This window comes from Oryx dammah, unplaced genomic scaffold, assembly GCF_014754425.2.
Source record: "Oryx dammah isolate SB20612 unplaced genomic scaffold, SCBI_Odam_1.1 HiC_scaffold_2, whole genome shotgun sequence".
Taxonomy (NCBI): domain Eukaryota; kingdom Metazoa; phylum Chordata; class Mammalia; order Artiodactyla; family Bovidae; genus Oryx; species Oryx dammah.
This window is the reverse complement of record NW_024070186.1, coordinates 58,400,521-58,427,240: the sequence shown is the minus strand read 5'-3', so window position 1 is coordinate 58,427,240 and position 26,720 is coordinate 58,400,521. Positions and strand designations below refer to the sequence as shown.

General features: G+C 38.3%; 1 protein-coding gene across 1 annotated transcript in view; it reads right to left on the bottom strand.

Moving 5' to 3' along the window:
* Window positions 1-26,720, bottom strand: part of LOC120881676 (EGF-like and EMI domain-containing protein 1) — a 142,324-nt gene that overhangs the window by 84,118 nt on the left and 31,486 nt on the right. The window contains exon 3 of the mRNA XM_040265347.1: window positions 5,216-5,221. Within this exon, the coding sequence (XP_040121281.1) occupies window positions 5,216-5,221 (6 nt within the window). The remainder of the gene's footprint in view (window positions 1-5,215; window positions 5,222-26,720) is intronic.

Below are 26,720 nucleotides of genomic sequence, written 5' to 3'. Positions count from 1 at the left end.
ATTGTGAAACATGAGCTAGTTGATGAGAATCTCTTTGACTTTTGTCTTTCTGTCACAAAATGCCTCCTGTTTCCACTTCTCTTTCTCTCCTTTTTATGGGTTCTAAAATCAGTTTCTCTACATGATGCCTTCAACTGGATTCCATTTCCATCCTTCAGGTTTCATAACATCAATTATTCTGTTGAGCTTAACTCTTCCTCTCTCCCTTGTAATCAGTTGTTTTCCCCTGTGACTTCAATTTTCTAACCTCTCTCTTAACCATTCTGCTGCCCCTCCAACTCTAAAAGCCAGTTGGAGTTGGCTCCAATTGCTATCTCTGCTTCATTGACATCCTCTGGCAGTTTAGCCATCATTCATCATATTGCTAAAACTGCCTAATCAAAGGTTACCTGAGATGGCTTTACAACCATGGTCCTAGTAATTTGTTGCCTTTCTTTTGTATTTTATGTAGATTTTAAAATACGAGGTAGAGCTTTATATTCTGACATGCAAAGATTTCTATCATATATGAAAAAGCAAGAATTGTACATAAAAGAAAATTCCATTTTTGTTTTTGCTTTTTAAAAATGAAGATACCCAGGAGGCTACACATCAAATAAGCAATGTTAACAATTTATCATTATATGTTGCTGCTGAGTCACTTCAGTTGTGTCCGACTCTGTGCAACCCCATAGATGGCAGCCTACTAGGCTCCCGCATCCTATTAGTCAATATCAACTTTGTCAAAGGAAAGAAATCCTTCAAGGAAAAGCACTGTGTTGATGCTAGAATAAGCAGATTCAGGGTATCCCAGGCATATCTTGTGGCAACCTATAGATGCGGCAACCTATGTCAGATGGCTAGTGCCTGGGATGGGCCCTCTAGGCACCCCCATGAAGCCCTCCAGGCCTGGGCTTCAGCTTTGCAAGCTCAAAGGGGCTATTTGGGTTTCCACATCCAGAAAGATATTTGTCTGTGGGGAAATGATTAAATTCAGAATGAAGAAATGGGTAAATTAGAATTCAAATATTCTGAATTAGAATGATAACATCTGCCTTGCAGTATGCCTGAAAATGAGGACCTAGTACTCTGGACCTTTCTATAGATGCCAATAGTACTGACCACCTCCAGGCTTGGTTCTCACCCCTACCTTGGATTTGTTGTCCTGGCACTTCAGTGCTTCTCTCTCACTTTCCTGAAGACTTCTTCCTAGTTCTGGGTATTTTCTATTCTCCATTCTATTGGTCACCAAAAGGAAGCTTAACAGAATGTCCAGTAAAGATCTGAACATATCTGAAGTTGGAATATGCCATTTTCTGGCCTACAAGTAATGCATGCTTTTCAGAGTAGAGACTGTAATTCTCCACTGGGGTTAATATTGCTTTCTTCCTAAAAGAGATTTCTTCAGTGTCTGTACTCTTTTATTTAAGAAGTCCTTCAGGAATCTCAAAATCAATGAGGTAATTCAAATGCAGATACTTTTGACTGAGACATGAAACATTCAGTTTAGCCATGTAAATTAGATATATTGGCAGAACTGTACTTCTGCTATCACATCAAAAAATTGTAGGTTAAATAATTTGGCCAAAATCTGACAGCATTGATATTTAAATATCAAAGCCAGGATTCAAACCCACAGTTTCTGATGCTGAATCCAGCGCTCTTTCTCCTTCATACTATGCTGCCTACAACTATTCTTATGTAGTCTAAAATAAATGACCCCCTAGCCCTTAGTATCGGCTTCCCTGGTGCTCAGATGGTAAAGCGTCTGCCTGCAGTGCGGGAGACCGGGGTTTGATTCCTGGGCTGGGAAGATCCCCTGGAGAAGGAAATGGCAATCCACTCCAGCACTCTTGCCTGGAAAATCCCATGGATGGAGGAGCCTGATAGGCTACAGTCCATGGGGTCGCAAAGAGTCGGACACGGGAGAAGGCAATGGCACCCCACTCCAGTACTCTTGCCTGGAAAATCCCATGGACGAAGGAGCCTGGTAGGCTGCAGTCCATGGGGTCCCGAAGAGTCGGACACGACTGAGCGACTTCACTTTCACTTTTCACTTTCATGCACTGGAGAAGGAAATGGCAACCCGCTCCAGTGTACTTGTCTGGAGAATCCCAGGGATGGGGGAGGCTGGTGGGCTGCCATCTATGGGGTCACACAGAGTCAGACACGACTAGAGTGACTTAGCAGCAGCAGCAACCCTTAGTATAATATTTTGGGCATAATAGATAGCCTAAGAGAGATTTATTAATAAATGAATGATAATATAGATGAATATAAACAAATGTACTTACATTGAAAAAAGATACCTTGCTTAAGATAAAAGAGATCTAATAAGACAACTTGTTTATCAAGAGATGTATCTTCAATCCAAAAGAGTCACCAGTGCCAATAATACAGTTGATAATGTTAGGAATATTCCAACAAATGTCACAGTATGGACTTAGGTTTAAGTCATTCATTTTAGAGAGTGGATCTGATTTTAAAAGGGAGAACTCTATTAGCACCTGGTGTGACAGTACAAGAAAATACATTTTCAGGTTTATCATTTAAGACTTTCTGACTGCGGGCAAAAGCGTAGATGAGGTTCTCACTGAGAATTGAACAAGGAAGAGAAACCTGTAGGGGCTGAAGTACATTAGTAAAGAAAACATGCGTTCTGGCCCCTATGCTCTTTCTTCCCCCAGTGTTCTGAACATGATTTTGTGGATGCACAAAAGCAGCACAAATGAAAGAGATGGAAAAGTACAGGCTAGTTACATTCAAAGGGAAGCAAAAGCTGTCTGGATTCAGGCTGATAAGGCTGAATTTGTCTAGGGATGGATTCTCTTGAAATTCGCTCTTGATGCTCAAGAGGCTGTACCAAGAATTATCAGCGGTAAGAAGGCACTCTAATTTAGCTTATGAAGCAGTTATTGCTCTGGTTGAATGGACATTGATTAGAAATTGGAAGAATGTGCTCCAGTAGGTCAGGTTTTCATAATGCATGTCTCAAAACTGGGACGTTTAACCCCAAATACAAACTTTATTTAAAGCTAGGCTTTAATTTTTAAGATTGCACCTATTTTTGAAAAACCTGGCATTTATTATTACACATCACACAGTGTCAGAGAGGAACTTACAGTCTCAGAAAAAAAGAAAAGTACAGAAGAGGCTACTTCAGAGAAAAGAAATATATGAAAAAGAAGGATTTAAAAGCATTTCTAAAATATAATAGGTCTATTTTATAATTAGTATGAATATCTAAATAAAAATGCAATATTTAAAGTTTTGCAAAATTTAACCATCAAAAATGGAGAAAAGTATATTGCTCTGATGTTAGAAGGAAATAAAATTATTCACCTATTTAATAAAATAAACTAACTGTAGTAAAACAAAAATAGCGTCGACAAATGGTTATCTCCATGCTTTAAACTGGTTAATTAAACCTGCTAAAGCAACCCTATGGAATACTATGCAACAATTTTAAAAAAATCAAAAGTTATATTTAAATGGGAATAGAGATACAGTCACAGAGAACAGATTTTGTGGCCACTGCAGGAGTAAGGAGAGGGTGGGGCAAACTGAGAGAGTAGCATTGACATATATCAAAACCATGTGTAAAACAGATAGCTAGTGGGAAGCTGCTGTATAACACTGGGAGCTCAGCTCTGTGCTCACCTAGACGGGTGGGATGGGCAGGGTGAGAGAGAGGCTCAAGAGAGAGGAGATATATGTATACTTATAGCTGATTCACACTGTTGTACAGAAGAAACCAACAAAATATTGTAAAGCAATTATCCTCCAATTAAAAAAAATAAAAAAATAAGTGGACTGGCATGAAAATATGTTGATGTCATAAAGTTAAGTAAGAGAAAGAGGAGAGAGCTAAAGTTCCTGAACAATATATATGGCATGATATGAAGGTGTTACATATGCATATACATTTATGCAAATGTTTATAATCTATGAATATACATAGATATTTTCATGCAGATACATATATATGTATATTTTTGCAATGCTTAGAAGAAGACCACTAAGGATGCACATAGCACTGATTCCAGTGATAAACTGGTGTCATCTAAAGAGAAAAACAAGCACAAAGAGTTACCAAAGAGCACTGCACTTTCTCTTTTTTATTTACGCATATTATAATCAGAATGAATCACTCCCATATTTTAAAAATTACATGCATTTTTATCTCCAGAACTGATAACTGAAATCACCAATGGCACCTGGCTACTAATCTCTATTTATCAGAGAGCGAACGCGTTTCATATTCTATATTAAATATCATCACTACCACTAAACCTTGCCTAGGGTTTCTTTAAACTTCCTCAGTAACTTAAGATGGCTCACTAAAAGAGCCTATATCACACATTTCAAAATCTGAACCTATAGAAAGAGCATCAATATTTATGCCACATTTAGGATTTTTCAAACTTTTGATACAATTTTAGAACAAACGCTCTTCTTTCAAGGTGTAGTGTATTCACACATAACTGCTACAAATGCATGACAGAAATAAATCACAGCTGATCACTATAAGGGACATGAGATATTAGGGGGTGTCTATGTACTGTTGTATGAAGGTTTTACCTACAAATTCTATAGTAAATATAAAGATCAGGAAAGAACCATTACATGTAATTTAAAACCTATTACTGTTCTTTCAGTTTGTCTTTTACATCTGAATCACATTTGATAGTTGGTGTGGAACATTCTTTTAGCTATTCCACAGATAATAATTACCCTCCTATTCTTAATCGTTTATGCAAACCATATGGCACATTTAGAAATTTTGCCAGCTCTAATTAAAAGTGTCCATTCAAATTAAACAAGGTCAAAAGAGACAGTATATTAAGATCTACTGAATACGTTGAGGGGAACTACATGAAGAGAACAATAACGCAGACTCATTGTCAGTTAAATCTATCTGCAGTCTTCATGATGATTTTTAATACACAAAAGATGATAAAACAAAGCACATCACTGGTTGGTCTTCTAAATATGCAAAGAAAGCTAAAATGTCAGGGAAGCAAAGAGGTAGGAAAAGAAAGCGGCATCTGCTCAGTGATTTCTTGGCCAGGGTTGTGAGAGTTCAGTTCAGTCGCTCAGTTGTGTCTGACTCTTTGCGACCCCATAGACTGCAGCATATCAGGCCTCCCTGCCCATCACCAACTCCCAGAGTTTACTCAAACTCAGGTCCATTGAGTCGGTGATGCCATCCAACCATCCCATCCTCTGTCGTCACCTTCACCTCCCACCTTCCATCTTCCCCAGCATCAGGGTCTTTTCCAATGAGTCAGTTCTTCGCATCAAGTGGCCAAAGTATTGGAGTTTCAGCTTCAACATCAGTCCTTCCAATGAACACCCAGGACTGATCTCCTTTAGGATGGACTGGTTGAATCTCCTTGTAGCCCAAGGGACTCTCAAGAGTCTTCTCCAACACCACAGTTCAAAAGCATCAGTTCTTTGGCACTCAGCTCTCTTTATAGTCCAACTCTCACAACCATACATGAGTACTGGAAAAACCATACCTTTGACTAGACAGACCTTTGTCGGCAGAGTAATGTCTCTGCTTTTTACTATGCTGTCTAAGTTGGTCATAACTTTCTTTCCAAGGACCAAGTGTCTTTTAATTTCACGGCTGCAGTCACCATCTGCAATGATTTTGGAGGTCCCAAAAATAAAGTCAGCCACTGTTTCCCCACCTATTTGCCATGAACTGATGGGATCAGATGCCGTGATCTTAGTTTTCTGAATGTTGAGTTTTAAGCCAACTTTTTCACTCTCCTCCTTCACTTTGATCAAGAGACTATTTAGTTCTTCACTTTCTTCCATAACGGTGGTGTCATCTGCATATCTGAGGTTATTGAGATTTCTCCTGGCAATCTTGATTCCAGCTTGTGCTTCATCCAGTCCAGCATTTCTCATGATGTACTCTGCATATAAGTTAAATAAGCAGGGTGACAATGTACAGCCTTGATGTACTCCTTTCCTGATTTGGAACCAATCTGCTGTCCCATGTCCAGTTCTAACTGTTGCTTCCTGACCTACATACCGATTTCTCAAGAGGCAGGTCAGGTGGTCTGCTTTCTTGCACCAGGGTTGTGAGAGTTCAAAACATATTGATGGAGATGAATGTGTCCAACTCTGTTCATCGTAGTGACTAGTGTAGTGGATGCTAGGATATGCCACCCAGATCAGCCTTTATGAGTGAAGAACTTATAAATTAGTGGCCAGGAGTGCAGCCAATATCTAGCCTTCAGCTGCCACCCCTCTTCAGGAAATTCCTCTAATGAAGACAGCCTCTTTATCCAAGAGTACGTAAATTTGTGGGGGCAGCCTAAATCCAGTGACTGGTGCTTGCAGAATAGAAAACCCAGGCCTTGAAGTCAGCACAATTCTGAAGGGTCATCCTAGTTTCAGAACTTCCCATGAGTTCCACTAAAATTTTTGTGTGACTGCATCACACAACACACCATTTTCTTCTTTCTGCCCCTTCCTGTTACCCTTCCTTGCTTTCCACATTTGTTGATCTTTAGGGTAGCTTCTAATAAAATTCATGCACATTAATCTCCATCTCAGAGTCTGCTTCCTGGGGACCTACCTTGTGACAGTTTAGTTAAAAATCAGGCAAGAAATCAAATTTGGAACAAAACAATTCACTAGAAGAAACATTTGAAAAATATGGTAAAATGTGAATGTTGGAAATAATTTTTATCCTATTTCTGAACATGTAACATTTTATCATTAATTTTTGAGAAGGAATCTTTGGGGAAAAATTATTAAATTTCCTTTATGAGTATGGCTCTCACAAGGTGAAAACAAAATATGTTTATAATGAGAGATAAAAGTGCAATAAGGACTAGATGTTTATTGCTATTAAATGTAAATAAAATTATTGATACTTGTAAATAAGTGCCATAGTCATCATTAGTGGAAATCTGTGTTTAGGATCCTGGATAACTATGGGTATTATAACTGAAAATGATAAAACACAGCCAAAGAAGAACAAATTTTTAATGAAAAAATACATAAAACACCATTTAGAAAAAAAGTATTTTCAATAGACATTGTTAAGAAACACTCCAAACTGTAGATTTTATTTTGAAATACATTTTTGGAAATAATAATGGCAGATAAATTTCTGGTTAAATGAACCTATAAAAGATAATTGATAGTAATCATACTGTATGAAATTTTGTGGAAGATACAAAAGATAAACACTTATTCCTCACTGTCATGAAACTTAAAACGTAGTTTATCAAAACTTCCCTAAGAAAAAATTTTTTGAAGACGAATAAATCCAAAAAAATTATGAGCTGTAAATTCACTTTTAACTAAAGACATAATTTTTAAAACTGATTTTAAAGCAATATAAAGGAAAGATATGTATTCTCCATTTTTAGTTATTAATTAACATTCCAAGGAGAAAGAATTATACTTTCTTGCTTATTGGAATTGCCATTATTTTGACTTACTAAAAAATATCTAAGTGCTTTATGTGAATCATCCACTATAAAAGCTTAACTATAATTGTTATCGACTCTGAACATAATAATTCAAGATCCCCTTAAAAAATTCTTGAAATAAAAGTAATAACATTTGGTAAAAGTATAAAAATTATATAATAAGGATATTAAAGATTTATTTTAAAAATATATTATTTGAAAGTAAATTTTAATATTTTGTGTCATTTTCTTTCCTTTATTAAAAATCTAATAATAGGGCTTGACAAATTTAATTATTCAGTAATATATTTTGAGCCCAGAAAAATACCTTAGATTACTTTTAAATATCATTGCATCAAAATGTATGTCTAATATTTTCATGAATAACTTCACAGAAAGTGAATGCATATCTTTCTATTTTAAATCACATATTATCAGAATGTCATCTCAAAAGTAATATGCTGAATCTTTCTATTATCAATTTTTGAAAGCTTTTCTTTTGATTAGAAGCAACTTGAATATTAAAAAGCTATCTGTTTACTCTTTCGTACCAAACTTACAATGTTCAATACCATAAACATAATTATTTTTTAATTAACATGGGCAAATACAACAGTAAGGTAGCAACTGGTCTTAAAAACATTTCTAAACACAGGAAGGGAGAGGAAAATTAGTTTGCAATACAGTGAATAGAGTTTATTTTAGCATGCTCATTAGCATCTTATACAAACCTCTTAGAATACTTTATTAAAAACCCTGACAACATCCCTAAGGGATGGAGATAATGAATCATTTTCTATACTCATTTTCTGAAATGGTAAGGAACAGCAGAGGGAGTTAATTCACTTTCCTCCTCCTCTACTATTCCCTCACCCATAATATGAAAGACATAGACAACTCCAGTTGATAAACTCTTGGATGGTTCTCTTTCAGATGTTGTTGGTAGTATTCATTCTAAAATTTACTTACTCTTCAACCTAGATAGCATATAGAAAAGCAGAGATATTACTTTGCCAACAAAGGTCCGTCTAGTCAAGGCTATGGTTTTTCCAGTGGTCATGTACGGATGTGAGAGTTGGACTGTGAAGAAGGCTGAGCACCAAAGAATTGATGCTGTTGAACTGTGGTGTTGGGGAAGACTCTTGAGAGTCCCTTGGACTGCAAGGAGATCCAACCAGTCCATTCTGAAGGAGATCAGCCCTGGGTGAAACTCCAGTACTTTGGCCACCTCACGCGAAGAGTTGACTCATTGGAAAAGACTTTGATGTTGGGAGGGATTGGGGGCAGGAGAAGAAGGGGATGACAGAGGATGAGATGGCTGGATGGCATCACTGACTCAAGGAACGCAAGTCTGAGTGAACTCTGGGAGTTGGTGATGGACAGGGAAGCTTGGCGTGCTGCGATTCATGGGGTCGCAAAGAGTCGGACACAACTGAGCGACTGAACTGAACTGAGAACTTCTTTGGTATAATTGTTCTCCAGTTTGCGGACCTGCTAACTGGCTATATGGTGGGGCTAATGGCAACCTCCTCCAAGAGAACTTATGCCACATACTGTGCTTCCCAGGTTTGCTGCAGCCAGAGCCCCTGTCCCCACAGCAGGCCACTGTTGACCCATGCATCTGGAGGAGACAGTCACTCACAGGTACCTTACCTACCTCCTGAGAAACCTGTGTGCAGGTCAAGAAGCAACAGTTAGAATCAGACATGGAACAACTGACTGGTTCAAAATTGGAAAAGGAGTACATCAAGGCTGTGTATTGTCACCCTGTTTATTTAACTTATATGCAGAGTATATCATGCAAAATGCCAGGCTGGATGAAGCACAGGCCAGAATCAAGATTGCCAAGAGAAATGACAATAACCTCAGATATGCAGATGACACCACCCTTATGGCAGAAAGTGTAGAGGAACTAAAGAGCCTCTTGATGAAAGTGAAAGAAGAGAGTGAAAAACCTGGCTTAAAACTCAACTTTCAAAAATCTAAGATCATGGCATCTGGTCCCATCACTTCATGACAAAAAAATAGATGGGGACACAATGGAAACCGTGACAAACTTTATTTTCTTGGGATCCAAAATGACTGTAGATGGTGACTACAGCCATGAAATTAAAAGACACTTGCTCCTTGGAAGAAAAGCTATGGCCAACCTAGGCAGAGTATTAAAAAGCAGAGAGATTACTTTGCCAACAAAGGTCCATATAGTCAAAGCTATGGCTTTTCCAGTAGTCAGGTATGGATGTGAGAGTTGGACCGGAAAATGGCTGAGCACTGAAGAACTGATGCTTTTGAAATGTCGGGATGGAGAAGACTCTTAAGAATTCCTTAGACCGCAAGGAAATTCAACCAGTCTATTCTAAAGGAAATCAGTCCTGAATATTGACTGGAAGGACTGATGCTGAAGCTGAAACTCCAATGCTTTGACCACCTGATGCAAAGAACTGACTCATTTGAAAAAACCTTGATGCTGGGAAAGATTGAAGGTGGGAAGAGAAGGGGACAACAGAGGATGAGATTGTTGGATGGCATCATCAACTCAATGGACATGAGTTTGAGCAAGCTCCAGGAGATGGTTAAAGGTGTGCTGCAGTCCATGGGGTCCCAAAGAGTTGGACATGACTGAGCGACTAAACAACAACAACAATATATCTATCTATGAAACAGGAGGGGAGGGGACAGGGTACAACATTTAAAAGAACTTCATAGCCATTAAAAAAAGAAAACTGATTAGAACCATCTAGGTCCAAGATAGAGGGAAATTCCACTTCCACTAGACCTTGAGCCTTATTATAGCCCATTGTAATACATTAGCATGCTAAATGACACACCCACCAGAGCCCTGACAGACTTGAGGCTAACCAAAAAAGGTCAAAAAGTGCACTGTGGCCCGATTCCTAGAAATCTCTTCCCCTTCCTTAAAATAATTGGAGTAATCCTCCTACTCATTAGCCTGTGAAATTACCCAGCCCATAAAAACTAGCCACACATTTCAGAGCTCTTTCACCTTCTGACATGGCCCATACTCTGTCTGTGGAGGGGTATTTCTCTTTAAATAAATCCACTTCTTACCTATCACTTCATCTCCAGATTTTTTCACAATGAGGCAAGAACCTCAAATTCACTGAGAACATTTACACCCATGTCTACTTTAATTTCTGCTTTATTTTTCAACCTCTGTGAACATGTATCTATCAGACAATGAATCTTAGGGTGAACCGCAAGTCATGCTTCCATTTCCTTGCATCTTCAAGGCTTTCTTTGAGGAAATTTTCTCTCTACCACCTTCTCCCTCTTTTTCTTATAAGCTAAGTTCTTCCATGTCATGCCAATCAACTGGACTTCAACCTGGAAAAACCCCATCACTAGCTAATCAGAGTTTCTCAAGTCCATTTCAGTCTTGCTTGAGGTTCTAGTTATATCTGCTCTATTTTCTTTCCAATATAGATTTCAAATCATTCTGCATAAATCTGTATTCTGCTTTTTTTCACTGAACAGTCTCATAATCATTTTCAGAATGTTGTAAGTATATTTTCAAAATTACTCTTTAATATTCCAATGTGTTATTTATATTTATAATTAAGTTTATTGTCTAAAAGTAAGTCCAGAGCTAAATAAGAGGAACTGATCAGAAATTAGGAAACATTTACTAAAAATGAAGAAGAGGTGAAATAACTACAAAAAGCTAATCCAAGACTTCTAAAAAATAGTGTCATGTTACATTGTTTTGTAAAGGTGAATAAATGTGCGTATACGTAAGGTTCATGGATAGGCAAAGGTAAATCATTTCATGCACTGCAAAGAAGCCAAGCAGGGGTGTTTTCTGTTCATGTTAGATATTCACTACATAAAGTGAAAGTGAAGTTGCTCAGTTGTGTCTGATTCTTTGCGACCCCATGGACTATAGCCTTCTACAGCCTTCTCTGTCCCTGGGATTTTCCAGGCAAGAGTACCAGAGGTGGTTGCCATTTCCTTCTCCAGGGGATCTTCACGACCAAAGGGTCAAACCCAGGTCTCTCGCATTGCAGGCAGACGCTTTACCCTCTGAGCCACCAGGGAAGCCTTTCACTATATATCCCCACCACAAAAGATAATGCATGTCAGTTTTACTTTCTTTGCCAAACCAAATATAACCTGTACTGATCTCCATCAGACAGGAAATTCTTTCTGGGTCCTTTGGTTGGGGAAAAGTCTTCTCCTCTTCCTTAGACTTACACAACTGCCAGGAAATGGTCTTGCTCTTTAGTCCAGAACAGTCACCCCAACGCAGGGTTCTCAAAGGCCTTTTGCAGGCAGCATTTTCCTATTACCCCTGTGCCAGGTGTGGGAATAGGACGGGCCCTTTTGCCGAGACTTGGAGTCTCCACACTAGAGGCCACTTTCTGGTGGCACTGTTAAGTGCCTGGCATTCTGCAGCCATGGGGCATGATGCTGTCTCCCATGGGAGACACTAATGTGCCCATGTCCTCCCCAAGTGCTTTGCCATTTCTTCCCTCTTCTTCTTCAGGCTGCCTCTGCCTCTTCTTCCTTTTTATATTGCTCTGTATTCTCTCCACATTCTAGAGTCCCAGTAACATTGCCTTCAGGTGTCTAGTCTTTCAAAAGGCACAGCATGGCAACCACTTTATGAGGTGAAAGGGTTCAAACTCTGCGATCAGGGTATCTTTACCTGATCCCCCTGACGCCAGGGGAAAGCAGACAAGGTAAAGGAATGGATGGAGAAGTCCTTTCTTACTTTCTTGACTTCTGAGGCCATGGAAACAAGAAATGCAGTCCTGAAATGACTGTTGCAGTATATTATTTTTACTTCCTCTAATTTTAATTTAGAAAAGTTTCCATAAAATTAATAAGATTTTGTGCATAAAATAACAATACCTCTAGAAAGCTGGGTTATTCAAAATGACTAACTCTTGGAGACATTCAGATTATCTTGGTATCACTGTAGAATCTGTATAAACAGTAGTATAACAACTGATTTCTTTAATCTAAAGATATGTCCCAATCACTCAGAATAGAATTTAAAGATCACAAATAGTTCATTTGACTAATAGTCCTTAAGTCATTCAGCACACTCCCATTTGCATTTTTTCTAAGATTCAATGAAAAATTCATAGAAGAATTGATTGCACTGATGAATTTGGTTATGTTGGTTCCTCATAAACCTAGACGTAATAATACTAATAAAAATAGCCTACTTGCATTATGTGCTTTAGAATACTTTAAAATACAGCCTGTTTAGTTACAAGTGTTCTTGGAAGAAGAATTAGCTGATACGATATTGGTACATAAGGGAACTGGGTCAATTTAATGTGACTGGTTCAGAAATCTTATAGCATATTAGTGCTTTGTTCCCCCAAGTTCTAGGAGCTAAATCTATACTACACAAGTGAAATACAGAAAGTATGGCAGTGGACTGTGGTACAATAAGCAATGCCCATTCATTCTATATTTTTCCTCTTAACTTCCTCTTAAATCCACATAGGATTATCCACCTACTTGCTCTTGAAATCATGTACCCATGCACATGGTATACTTTGATCTGTTCCCATAATTCAAAGGCTCCAGCACCTGCACATTCCTTTTTCATCAAAATACCATTTCTCTCTGTTTTCTAATGTAACTTCCTATACTTATTGCAGGATTTTGTTTTTTGGAATTTAATTGGTCTTTTAAATTACAGTAGTATTTTTATGAGTTTGGTTGTTTTAGGCAGAGCTCAAATTATAAAACTGCATTTGTTTTAGAACTGTGCCCTTCTTATCTTTAAAGTTGAATTATTTTTTACGGCTATGAATGCTTTAATGAACATATGCTACAGTGGAATGACCTAGGCACTACGCTTTTTGATTCTCTTAATAAAATTATGAGGTAAGTAGGGCACTTTACACCCACACCAGTATTTTTGCCTGGAAAATGCCAGGGACAGAGGGGCCTGGTGGGCTACAATCCATAGGGTTGCAGAGAGTTGGACATGACAAGTGACTCAACACAGGGCATTTTAGGGGTTTCCCAAATGTTGTTAGTGGTAAAGAACCATCTGCCCTTGCAGGAGGACTATAAGAGATGTGGGTTCAATCCCTGAGTTGGGAAGATACCCTGGAAAAGGGCATGGCAACCTACTCCAGTGTTCTTGCCTAGAGAATCCCATGGACAGAGGAACCTGGCGGGCTGCAGTCCATGGGGTCACAAAGAGTCAGACAGGACTGAAGTGACATAGCACACAGGCCATTTTACAGATGAAATGAGGTGTGGGGAGTTTGAATGACTCATCCATTAGCATGTGGTGAGCACATGGTAAACAGCCACCCTTGTTTGTTGATTCATAGTTGAGTGCTCTAGACACCCAAGATGGGAGGGTCATGGTGGAGAGGTCTGACAGAATGTGGTCAGCTGGAGAAGGGAATGGCAAACCACTTCAGTTTTCTTGCTTTGAGAACCCCATGAACAGTATGAAAAGGCAAAATGATAGGATACTGAAAGGAGAAATCTCCGGGTTGGTAGGTGCCCGATATGCTACTGGAGATCAGTGGAGAAATTACTCCAGAAAGATTGAAGAGATGGAGCCAAAGCAAAACCAATTACCAGCTGTGGATGTGACTGGTGATAGAAGCAAGGTCCGATGCTGTAAAGAGCAATATTGCATAGGAACCTGGAATGTCAGGACCATGAATCAAGGCAAATTGGATGTGGTCAAACAGGAGATGGCAAGAGTGTACGTTGACATTCTAGGAATCAGCAAACTAAAATGGACTGGAATGGGTGAATTTAACTCAGATGACCATTATATCTACTACTGTGGGCAGGAATCCCTCAGAAGAAATGGAGTAGCCATCATGGTCAACAAAAGAGTCCAAATTGCAATACTTGGATGCAATCTCAAAAACGACAGAATGATCTCTGTTCGTTTCCAAGGCAAACCATTCAATATCACCATAATCCAAATCTATACCCCAACCAGTAACACTGAAGAGGCTGAAGTTGAACAGTTGTAAGAAAACCTACAAGACCTTTTAGAACAAACACCCAAAAAAGATGTCCTTTTCATTATAGGGGACTGGAATGCAAAAGTAGGAAGTCAAGAAACACCTAGGGTAACAGGCAAATTTGGCCTCAGAGTACAGAATGAAGCAGGGCAAAGGCTAATAGAGTTTTGCCAAGAGAACGCATTGATCATAGCAAAACTCTCTTCCAACAACACAAGAGAAGACTCTACACATGGACATCACCAGATGGTCAACACTGAAATCAGACTGATTATATTCTTTGCAGCCAAAGATGGAGAAGCTCTATACAGTCAGCAAAAACAAGACTGGGAGCTAACTGTGCCTCAGATCACGAACTCCTTATTGCCAAATGCAGACTTAAACTGAAAAAAAGTGGGGAAAACCACTAGACCATTCAGGTATGACCTAAATCAAATCCCTTATGATTAAACAGTGGAAGTGAGAAATAGATTTAAGGGACTAGATCTGATAGACAGAGTGCCTGATAAACTATGAACCGAGGTTCCTGATATTGTACAAGAGACAGGGATCAAGATCATCCCCATGGAAAAGAAGTGCAAAAAAGCAAAATGGCTGTCTTACACAAATGTATAGAACAGACTTTTGGACTCTGAGGGAGAGGGAGAGGGTGGGATGATTTGGGAGAGTGGCTTTGAAACATGTATACTATCATACAAGAAACGAAGTGCCAGTCTATGTTCAATACAGGATACAGGATGCTTGGGGCTGTTGCATGGGGATGATCCAGAGAGATGATATGGGGTGGGAGGTGGGAGGGGGATTCAGGATTGGGAGCTTGTATACACCCATGGTGGATTCATGTCAATGTATGGCAAAACCAATACAGTATTGTAAAATAAAGTAAAAATAAAATTAAAAAAATAAATAAATAAAAATAAAAACAAAATGGCTGTCTTAGGAAGCCTGAGAAATAGCTGTGAAAAGAAGAGAAGTGAAAAGCAAAGGAGAAAAGGAAAGATATAAGCATCTGAATGCAGAGTTCCAAAGAATATCAAGGAGAGATAAGAAAGCCTTCCTCAGCGATCAATGCAAAGAAACAGAGGAAAACAACAGAATGGAAAAACTAGAGATCTCTCTTCAAGAAAATTAGAGATACCAAGGGAACATTTCATGCAAAGATGGGCTCAATAAAGGACAGAAATGGTATGGACCTAACAGAAGAAGAAGATATTAAGAAGAGGTGGCAAGAATACACAGAAGAACTGTACAAAAAAGAGCTTCACGACAAAATGATAATTACAATGGTGCGATCATTCACCTAGAGCCAGACATCCTGGAATGTGAAGTCAAGTGGGCTTTATAAAGCATCACTACGAACAAAGCTAGGGGAGGTGATGGATTCCAGTGGAGCTGTTTCAAATCCTGAAAGATGATGATCTGAAAGTGCTGCACTCAATATGCCAGCAAATTTGGAAAACTCAGCAGTGGCCACAGGACTGGAAAAGGTCAGTTTGCATTCCAATCCCAAAGAAAGGCAATGCCAAAGAATGCTCAAACTACCGCACAATTGCACTCATCTCACATGCTAGTAAAGTAATGCTCAAAATTCTCCAAGCCAGGCTTCAGCAGTACGTGAACTGTGAACTTCCAGATGTTCAAGCTGGTTTTAGAAAAGGCAGAGGAGCCAGAGATCAAATTGCCAACATCCGCTGGATCATGGAAAAAGCAAGAGAGTTCCAGAAAAACATCTATTTCTGCTTTATTGACTATGCCAAAGCCTTTGACTGTGTGGATCACAATAAACTGTGGAAAATTCTGAAAGAGATGGGAATACCAGAGCACTTGACCTGCCTCTTGAGAAATCTGTATGCAGGTCAGGAAGCAACAGTTAGAACTGGACATGGAACAAATGACTGGTTCCAAATAGGAAAAGGAGTATATCAAGGCTGTATATTGTCACCCTGCTTATTTAACTTTTATGCAGAGTACATCATGAGAAACGCTCAGCTGGGAGAAGCACAAGCTGGAATCAAGATTGCCAGGAGAGACATCAATAACCTCAGATATGCAGATGACACCACTCTTATAGCAGAAAGTGAAGAGAAACTAAAAATACTCTTGACGAAAGTGAAAGAGGAAAGTGAAAAAGTTGCCTTAAAGCTCAACATTCAGAAAACTAAAATCATGGCATCTGGTTCCATCACTCATGGCACATAGATGGGGAAACAGTGTCAGACCTTATTTTGGGGGCTCCAAAACACTGCAGATGGTTATTGCAGCCATGAAGTTAAAAGACGCTTACTCCTTGAAAGGAAAGTTATGACCAACCTAGATAGCATATTCAAAAGCAGAGATATTACTTTGCCAACAAATGTCCATCTAGTCAAGGCTATGGTTTTTCCAGTGGTCATGTATGGATGTGAGAGTTGGACTGTGAAAAAAGCTGAGCGCCGAAGAATTGATGCTTTTGAACTGTGTTGTTGGAGAAGACTCTTGAGACTCCCTTGGACTGCAAGGAGATCCAACCAGTCCATCCTAAAGGAGATCAGTCCTGGGTGTTCATTGGAGGGACTGATGCTGAGGCTGAAACTCCAGTATTTTGGCCACCTCATGTGAAGAGTTGATTCATTGGAAAAGACCCTGATGCTGGAAGGGATTGGGGGCAGGAGGAGAAGGGGATGACAGAGGATGAGATGGCTGGATGGTATCATCGACTTGATGGACATGTGTTTGGGTAAACTCTGGGAGTTGGTGATGGACAGGGAGGCCTGGCGTGCTGTGATTCATGGGGGTGCAGAGTTGAAAAAGACTGAGCAACTGAATTGAACTGAACTGAGACAGAATATCAGAGTATACATTTGCAATGACTATCTGCATAAATTACTGTATTAATTATGACCTGCTTTATAATATGGCTTCTCTTATTGCTTTAAATTAGTATTTCAAGTTTAATGATTATTTGCTTTGTGTGTTCACAACTTATCTCCCTGGCTGCTCTTATTTGTGACTCCCTGGATAGCTAGAGTACAGGAGAAGCCTCTCCTCTACCCTTCTGATCCCTACTCTGTCCAAACACAAACACAATGAATTACATGCACTGCACTGCTCAGGCCTTGAGGTCTTAAGGAGAATGCTCCAATTCACAAGTGAAAACTCCATCACTGCACACTGACCCTGGCGTTTCAGTAGTCCTGATGTTTGCTTGAAAGGAATTACAGATTTTTCTACCTGTGAGAAGAGAAAATACACCTGGGCAAAGTGGGCTTGTGAATTAGTGAATCATTTCGTCCCCCCTTAGAACTACCTAGGATAGATCATTACTGATTGATCTGCAGCTATAAAGGGTGTATTGATTGAACACCTCTCATGACTCAGGCACATTTTTAGGTACTAGAACACAGATACAAACACAGCACAGCCTCTGCTACATCAGCACAGGTGAAAAACACCCTGATGAGTTTCACTGGAAAGGCACCATTTAGGGCAGTGTTTCTCCAACTTTAGAATATCTGATGTACCTGGAGGAATTGCTAAAATAGTTGCTGTTTTAACTCCCCAGTTTATGTTTTTTTAGGTCTGGGTGGAGCCTGAGAATATGCATTTCTAACAACATTCCTAGTGATGCTGAGGCTGTTGGTAATTCGAGTCCACTAAGCTTTTATGAGGCTTCCCTGGTAGCTCAGACAGTAAAGAAATCTCCCTGCCATGCGGGAGACTGGGGTTTGATCCCTGGGTTGGAAAGATCCCGTGGAGAAGGCAATGGCAACCCACTCCAGTATTCTTGCCTGAAGAATCACATGGACAGAGGAGCCTGGTGGGCTACAGTCCATGGGGTCGCATAGAGTCAGAAGCGACATAGCATGCACACAAGCTTTTTTTGTCTGTAAAAATGGATCTTTGTAATAGTGCCTAACCCATGGGTATGGGGTATGTCTTGAGGATAAAAGTAGTCAATAGCATGGTGCCTGGTACCTAGTGACAAGTCAACAAATGTTAGCTTCTATTATTATTTTCATTATTATTAAGGGGTTTCAGGAGGATTTATCCAAATTCTCTCTCCCCTACTTCCGAATGTCTGAAATCCCTTTAGCCAAAGACAAACTGATAAAAATTAAATAAAATTCTCTGGGAGAGTTTACTTCCAGTAATACTAGGAATTAAATCAGAGGAATCAGAGCCTTCCCTTATTCTGCCTTTGATAAGGTAGAGATCACTGAGGCTCTAGCAGGTGTTGCTAAAGGTGAAAGTATTATCGTGCAGAAAACCAGAAGCAACAAAAACCAAAAAAAGCTTAAAGTAACAAAGGGAACTTAGAAAATTTTCTGAAGTCTGTTCTATTCCCACTTAACACAAAAATGTTGGACTCCTCTTTTCAGTGAAGGTCTGTAGCTTCAAAACTCAAGCTGTGTCCAGTTCTATTACATGACAGGCCCTCTGAGTGTCCCCTCGGCAGGACATGACACATTGAAAATAAGGTTATTAAATAAGAAATACAGAAAATAATGATTGATCTCCCATGGAAAATAGTTGCCTCTTGTTAACAACTAACCAAGGGCTCTCCAGGTTTTGCAGAAATCTTAATACCATTGGAAGTTGAAAAATGCCAATGGAGGTATATATAGCTCCAAAGAATACATGAAGTACTTTTTATTAAGGTAATTTGTTTTAAATTTAAAGTATATTAAAATCTCTTAACAACAATTAAACCCAAAAAAGATGATGTCTACCCTAGGTTAATGTAAAAAGGTGATGTTCTTATAGGTGGGCTCTTCTCTACATATATGACAATGTGGGAAATAAATCTAAATCCCAAATTATTTAACCATTAGGTGATACAATCAAACTTATAGAATGGCCATGTGCAAAGTGACTACTTTTTAGTTTCTTGCTAAGAATGTGATGCCCTGCTCCAGTGTATGAAGAATATACTTGATTCTTTGGATTTTAATTCCGGGGGGAGATTTAATTATATTTCCGAAGGGAAATATTAGGTTAGCTTTCTGCAAGCCTCTGATCACAACATTTTCACCAACCAATCAATACATAAAACTGTTTTTTATATGTGTTTCTGTTTTAAGACATCATATTCAATATGTATTTTTGGACTATTTTGAACACCAAAACCATCAGCTAAAATCACGTATACATGAAAAAAAAATGTGCTGTTAAACAGATTACAAAAAAAAAAAAAACACTACATTTTACAAGTTTACAGTTTGAAAGCTAAAGCAAGAAGGCAGAGTGTTATTTTGTTTGACTTCAGGTGGGAACATATGCATTGGGTGACTCAAATTTTTAGCTGCTCTGTGCATGTCCTTGAATGACTGGGAAAGCACTGGGAGTATTGATTTGGGGGTTACAAATAAATTTTAGTTAGTTGGTGAACTCACAAATAATGAAGATTGACTATATATTCTCCACTATTTTAAAGATCTTGCTCCATCTTTTTTTCTAGATTCTTCTGTGACAAATCATCTGTCATTTTAGGCCATTTGTCTTTTCTATCTTGCTGTTTTTTAGATTTTTCTCTTTATTCATGATGTTTTGAAGTTTCACCAAAACATAGAGAGGTATGAGTTTAAATTACTTCCACAATACTTGTTGTTCATCTCCAATCTGGAGATAACTATATATGTGTATATGTCGAGTTCTGGAAAAAACACCTTTCAACCATTATCTCCTTAAAAATTACTTCTCTGCCATTTTCCGCTTATTTCTTATTTATGGAACTTCCCTGGTGGCTCAGAGGGTAAAGTGTCTGCCTACAATGTGGGAGACCCGGGTTCAATCCCTGGGTTAGGAAGATCTCCTGGAGAAGGAAACGGCAACCCACTCCAGTATTCTTGCCTGGAAAATCCCATGGACAGAGGTACTTGGTAGGCTATAGTCCATGGGATTGCAAAGAGTCGGACACGACTGAGTGACTTCAATTCACTTCACTTCTTATTTATGAGACCCCTAATATACAGATATTATAACTCCTCAATATAAATCTATACATCTTAACTCTTTTTTCATGTTTTTATCTTTTCATATTATTTGACTATATGCTAAGTGAAATTTTCAGAACTAATTCAATTAAGACACACAAGTACCACACACCCATGCACATTCACAGTTTTTATGAGTTTTAGTTTATGACCCTTTTTTTCAGATTCACATCTGCCATTTTTTGTTGCTCTGTTCCTTTTAAGTATTCCCTTTTTTTCTTTTTGATGATCTTGAACATACTTATTTAAAACCCATTTATGACTGGTCTGTTATTTTTTGTTGATGAAACTAAAGGGGATCCTCCTGACCCAGGAATTGAACCCAGGTTTCCTGCATTGCAGGCAGATTCTTTACCAACTGAGCTATTAGGGAAGCCCAATGAAACTAAATTCAGTAACTAACTGTTGAGCTTTCTTAGCTCTTTTCCTTAACATTGTTTTTTTTTCCCTATGGAATTTAGAATTTTGGTTGACAATTTTAATTTGTGTGAAAGCGTTTTACTTCCTTTGCTGGAAGGAAAGGGAAAATGGCAGATGTGAATCTGAAAAAGGGGTCATAAACTAGTGTTCATAAAAATTGTGGAGATTCTTCTATTGGATTTGGGGTTACCTGCACCTAGACTCTGGAGAACAGGTGTTACATTAGCACATATGCATCCCTGGGGCTCAGTTTGAAAGAACTGGCCTGCCAGTGCAGGAGATACAGGAGATTTGGGTTCAGTCCCCGGGCCAAGAAGATCCCCTAGAGAAGGAAACAGTAACCCATTCCAGTATCCTTGCTGGGAAACTCTATGGACAGAGGAGCCTGGTGGAGTAAAATCTATGGGATCTCAGAGAGTCAGGCATGACTTAGCAACTACACAACAACATTTCTGGAATGGGGCTACCATAGAAACAGTCTCTCAACAAGCAGATGGTCTAGTTTTGACTACTCCACATCTGAGGTATGCAAAGTAGAACAGGGAGCTAGAGTCAGCCTCCTTTCAAAGGTAGGGAGATCCTTTCCTGGCTCCTGGTTTCGTGCCAGGAGAGTGACCTTGGTATCCTATTGTTGTAGGTTGAGTTGTATTTCTCTCTAACACCCCAGCACCCCAGAATGTGATCTTACTTGGCAATAGGGTTGCTGCAGATGTGATTAGTTAAGATGAGATCATACTGGAGAAGGACTGGCCTCTAACCTAATACTTGCAAACTTTCCAAAAGAAATGCCACGTGAAAAGAATACAGTGTGTCATGTGATGATGAAGGCAGAGATGAGCGTGACGCTCCTTTTCTACAAGCTGACACACACTGTATATTGCCAACAAAGTACGACAGTTAGGAGAGAGGCCTCCTCTAATGCCTGTAGCATGGCCCTGCTGAGATTTTAAATCTCAGAGTGCTACCATCAGAACTTAACACAATACATTTGTTGTTTAAACCACTCAGCTGGTGGTATTTTGTTAAGGTATCCCTAACAAACTAATAAAATCACTATTTGGTTTTTTCAGTCTCTAAGTCCAGTTCCTCTTATCTTGCCTGTTTCCAGACTTGGAACTTCCAAAGTCTGAAGTTAGCCAACTCCATCCACACCCATTTACACATGTGTGAACTGGTGTCTTTTGTCTTTAATATGGAAAAGTTTGTCTTCTTTTCTTTAAGTTTGTCTATTCTTACTTAATTTAAAAAAATATAGTCTACTTACCAATACTAAATCTCTGGAGAAGATGATGTTTAATATGAAAATTCACCATAAAATCTTTTCTGTAAATGTCTATTTTCTAAGTATTCTGTGAGAAACATATATCCTTTGTATAATAGGGAAAGCTAGATATAACAAAGTATATCCTTATCCACAGATTTAAGAATATTTCACAAAGGAAAAGTAAATATTAGGAATGAAAGAAATGAGAGGGAACTTGAAGAAATAAAGAAAAAAAGGTACTATTCCTCTTCAGAGCATAAGTCAAGATGCCTCTCTATACGGAGTTAAAGGAGCAGGTAAGGTGAAAAACGTCAATAATCAAAATCTATTCTTATTCCTGTCTGTCTTTAACTAACAGTAAAGTTTTTCTAATCTGCTATTTTTGGTCAGTGGTTCCCTTACCTGCTCTCACTGGCAAGCTTTCACCCGCATGTCTAGAGAAAGAAATATACAACATTAAATCAGGCTCCCTAAGAGATGGTATGGGTGGCACCACACTTCTCAGGTCTTTTGGGACGCTAGGAATTATGACATGCTTTGTAACCCAGAGACAAACATCCATATGCATTTGTGCTATTTTCACTGATGAACAGCTTGAGAAGGATTCATTAATAAAATCTTTCAATGACCCCAGATTCAGAATGTCTGTAAACAGCAGTCATGACCCAGAAACAAATCAAAGCAGCCTAGAAAATTTTAAATAGACTTAAACTTAGTTTGGAACCTGCATTTAAAAATGTTCATAAACCTGGGATCTAGGTCATACTCATAAAAAATAGATTATAATTCCATCAAGTAAAGCAATGGAATATCTTCTCACTAAATTCTTATTTTTATTGTATTTATTAAAGGAAGCATTTGTTGGATGTTAGCTTTCACATTTTCAATTTAGATTTTTCACTAGAGGGATTATAAATATCTTTGCACAGTAAGTACAGAGATGCAGGTGGCCCTGTGGAAAGAGAGTCAGACTTAGAAAAACAAAAAAGACTGACTCTATCATTTACTGATCACAAGCAAATCTTTTAATCTTTCCAAGCCCCATTTTCCTCCCAACTGGTAATAGCAATAATAATGCCTTCTACCTAGATAGCAGATTATATGAATTACAAAGTGTTACTCAACAATGTGTTTATCTACACTATTATAAATATTTAGGCCAAAAAAAATCTGAAAACCTGAAAACAAAAATGAAATTTGGCATAGACTAATTATCCTTTTGAAGAGTAAAAGCACACAGTGGCACTGTTATTTCCACTTGGGAAAGGGTGTACATGTGCCTAGTAAGAATATCCTGGAGATTAGGGTGAGTAGACTGGGCTCAGAGAGCCTGGCCCTGATCTTTCTGCTTCATGTTCTGACCTGAGCATGGCCCACTCAGAGTCTGAATGCGTTGGTTCACATGGAGGGGCTGGGAGAGCAAGGACATAGAGGTTCAAATAAATTCCCATTTATGGCTATATTAGCAGCTGAAAAACCAGGACTGTTCTTCACAGTGAATTGGGTGCCTGGAGAGTAGATGTACTCAGGAAACCAAATTATAGATGAGAAGCTGCCAGTGTCCATCTGAACAAAGAAAGTCATCTGCCTTTAACACTTAGTGCCCTCAAGCTCAAAAACCCAGTGAATTGCCATCCTCTACTATATATTATTTCTCCTTTTCAAAGTGGGATGGCTAGAAAAGTAGGCTCTTTGGGAGCATCAGAAACATCAATTAGCCAACATTCATTTTCTGTGATCCAACAATGTGCTGGGCCCTGGGTAGATAAAAGGATGTGTGAGAAAAGACCTGTATTCAAGGACCTTTGAGTCTAGAAAGACAAACATGTGAACCACTAGCTATAATAAAGATAAGGTGAAGTGAATTTGTGTAAATGTTGTGAATGGTTGGTGAATGGTTAAAAAAGAAGGAAAAAGATGCTGACATTTTGGGGGCACTAAGATTGGAAGGACAATAGGCATTTTCCAAATATTATCCCATTCAATTTAATACTTCCAACAAATTCCAAGATTTAGAGGTGTAACCCACATATCAACTACGTCACACTGTTCTCTAAAATCTATAGAAGATTGACTCCAATAGTCTTTTTGCTCCAGCAGGCCCTCAGTTGAGAGGGTCAGTGGAAAACCTGGGAAATCATAGGCTTGTTCCTGGGAGGCTGAAAAGTCCTGCCACAGAGCTTAGACAGAATAGTATGAATGACCTCGCTACTCTTGGGTTTAATTTATTATATGCTATAAATCACATATATCTACCTTATGGCATGCAATGATTTTTTTACGTTTCAATACTTATAAAATTTTAATTATTTAGGTATTCCTCCCTTTATTCTACAAGTTTTCCTGGTTTTGGCAATAAATGTAATGATTATCTTACTGTAACCGCAACACTCACCTGGCCCACTGTCTATGGCAGCTACCTACAGAGCCACTCCTGGAATCATTGCAACTATCCTTGAAGTCCCCTCCAGTCATTAGCCATAGGATTCTCTCTATTGATATTTAAGTGGAGTACGCAATTTCCAAGCAGTGCACCAAAACTCAGCCAGGATGAGAAGAGATTTTGATTCTCAAGAAACTCCCAGTGGTTCCCTGTGGAATCTTAACCCACCATCTCACTGTGTGTGTGTTAGTCACGCAGTCATGTCCGACTCTTTTCAACCCACAGACTGTAACCCGTCAGGCTCTTCTGTTCCTGGAATTCTCCAGGCAAGAATATTGGAATGGGTTGCCATTCCCTCATTAAAAGAGAGTAAAAAGAGAGGCCTTTAATGCCATTAAATGCCCCAAATTAATTTATTATAATAATATTTCATATTGCCTGTCTGCCAGAGAGGAGGAAAATATGGATTATATTTCCTGAACCAAGATTTGGTACACATTAACTAAAAATATATTTTACATACAAAATTTATTTAAACAATAAATGTTATAAATAAATAAATATTAGTAATGCCCTTAATGCTGAAACTGAAGCTCCAATACTTTGGCCACCTGATGCGAAGAGTCAATTCATTGGAAAAGACCCTGATGCTGGGAAAGATTGAGGGCAGGAGGAGAAGGGGGTGACAGAGGATGATGACATCACCAACTGGGCAGACATGAGTTTGAGTAAACTCTGGGAGATAGTGAAGGACAGGTTTGCTGCTGTGATGAGGTCACAAAGAGCTGGTTACAACTTAGCAACTGAACAACAAATGCCCTTAATAAATTGCTTTCATTAAAGTGAATAAGCTCATTAAATCAACATACTCATAGAAAATTTGGGTAATGTCTTCATTTGTGTTAAAAAAAAAAAAAAAGAATGCCTGAAGTAGTTCCAAATTACAAATCATCTGATGGATATTCCAAAATGATCCTAAATTATTTTCCTCTAGCTTTAAAAAAAGAGTAATGATCTTGATATAAAAATAAATCCCCAAATCATCCTGAAAGGGTGTCATTAACCTGAAAGAGAGTGTTTCTAACTCCCTTAATATTGAAAATAGCAAATTAAAATTAGCACTAACTGAGCAACAAAATTTTAAAAAGGGATATTGCAGATTTGGTCACAGAGAAAGCCATGAGCATAAGTGGGAGTGAGTCATATACAGTCTAATTTGAAAAGTCTAGGTGCTGCTTGGCATATAGAGATATTGTATAAGCTAGCGTTTGAAATTTTAAGTTACAGTAATAGCCCAGAAGCAATATCCAAAAAAAGCAAACAGATACATCAAAGTGAAAAACAAGTTAGGTAATTATTACCTTTCATAGTAAGGCAGGGTAGCACTTTCTAAAGTAAAAGAAGTAATACTTCCAAGGAAACTAGATTGTCTCTGCAGGGCAGGTAAAACTGTCATTGACAGAACTGTACCCAAGAGCCCAGGATGTTAATTTATCTCATTTCATCCTCTTGTCTCATCCAGGATAAGGTAGTCATTAGGGATGAAACAATGAGGACAGCCAATGAAAGCCGGAGGAGAAATGATTTCAAATATGATATGTTTGTAACTTTGCCCTACATCTGGTCTAATAATTCTTTGGGAATTTAAAATTATTTTGGATAAGTGATCAGAACTCTGAAATAAATAGATTCAAGAGTTAGACATCTGTGATTTTAAAACTAAGAATTGTGAACAAGAGTAAATTATTAATATTCATTCTGATTTTGTAATTCCAAATCTTAATACCTGATCCAAAATTACTTCAGTGGCTCAACTGACATACTAATAGCTGAATATGTTGCTGAGCTTAATGCCAAAAGTATACAAAAATGGTGTCTAATGTCTAAGTTGTACAATAAAGAATGAATATTGGCTAAAATTCCACTAATATGTATAGCAGAGAAGGATAACCGGTTGTAGGTGTATTAAGTCTCTTTCTGTATTTTTTTTGTTAAATCCTCTGTGAGTCCTAGTCATCTAGTAATTATGGTCTGGATTTCCTTTCATTGTAGTTAATAATAATAATAAAAATATGCTTCTGTGTTTTGAATGTAATAGTGTATATTTTATCAATTTTTCCTTGAATATTTTTACTGGATGTAAAACAGTGAAATTTAAGGAAACTTAATAGTGCCATTTTGAAAAGGCTTTATTTTCATTAAAAATATTAAAGCTCAAGGTAAAAAATAATAAATAGTATAGAGGAGAAACAGTTGAAAATAAAACTTCTTCCTTTTCTACTG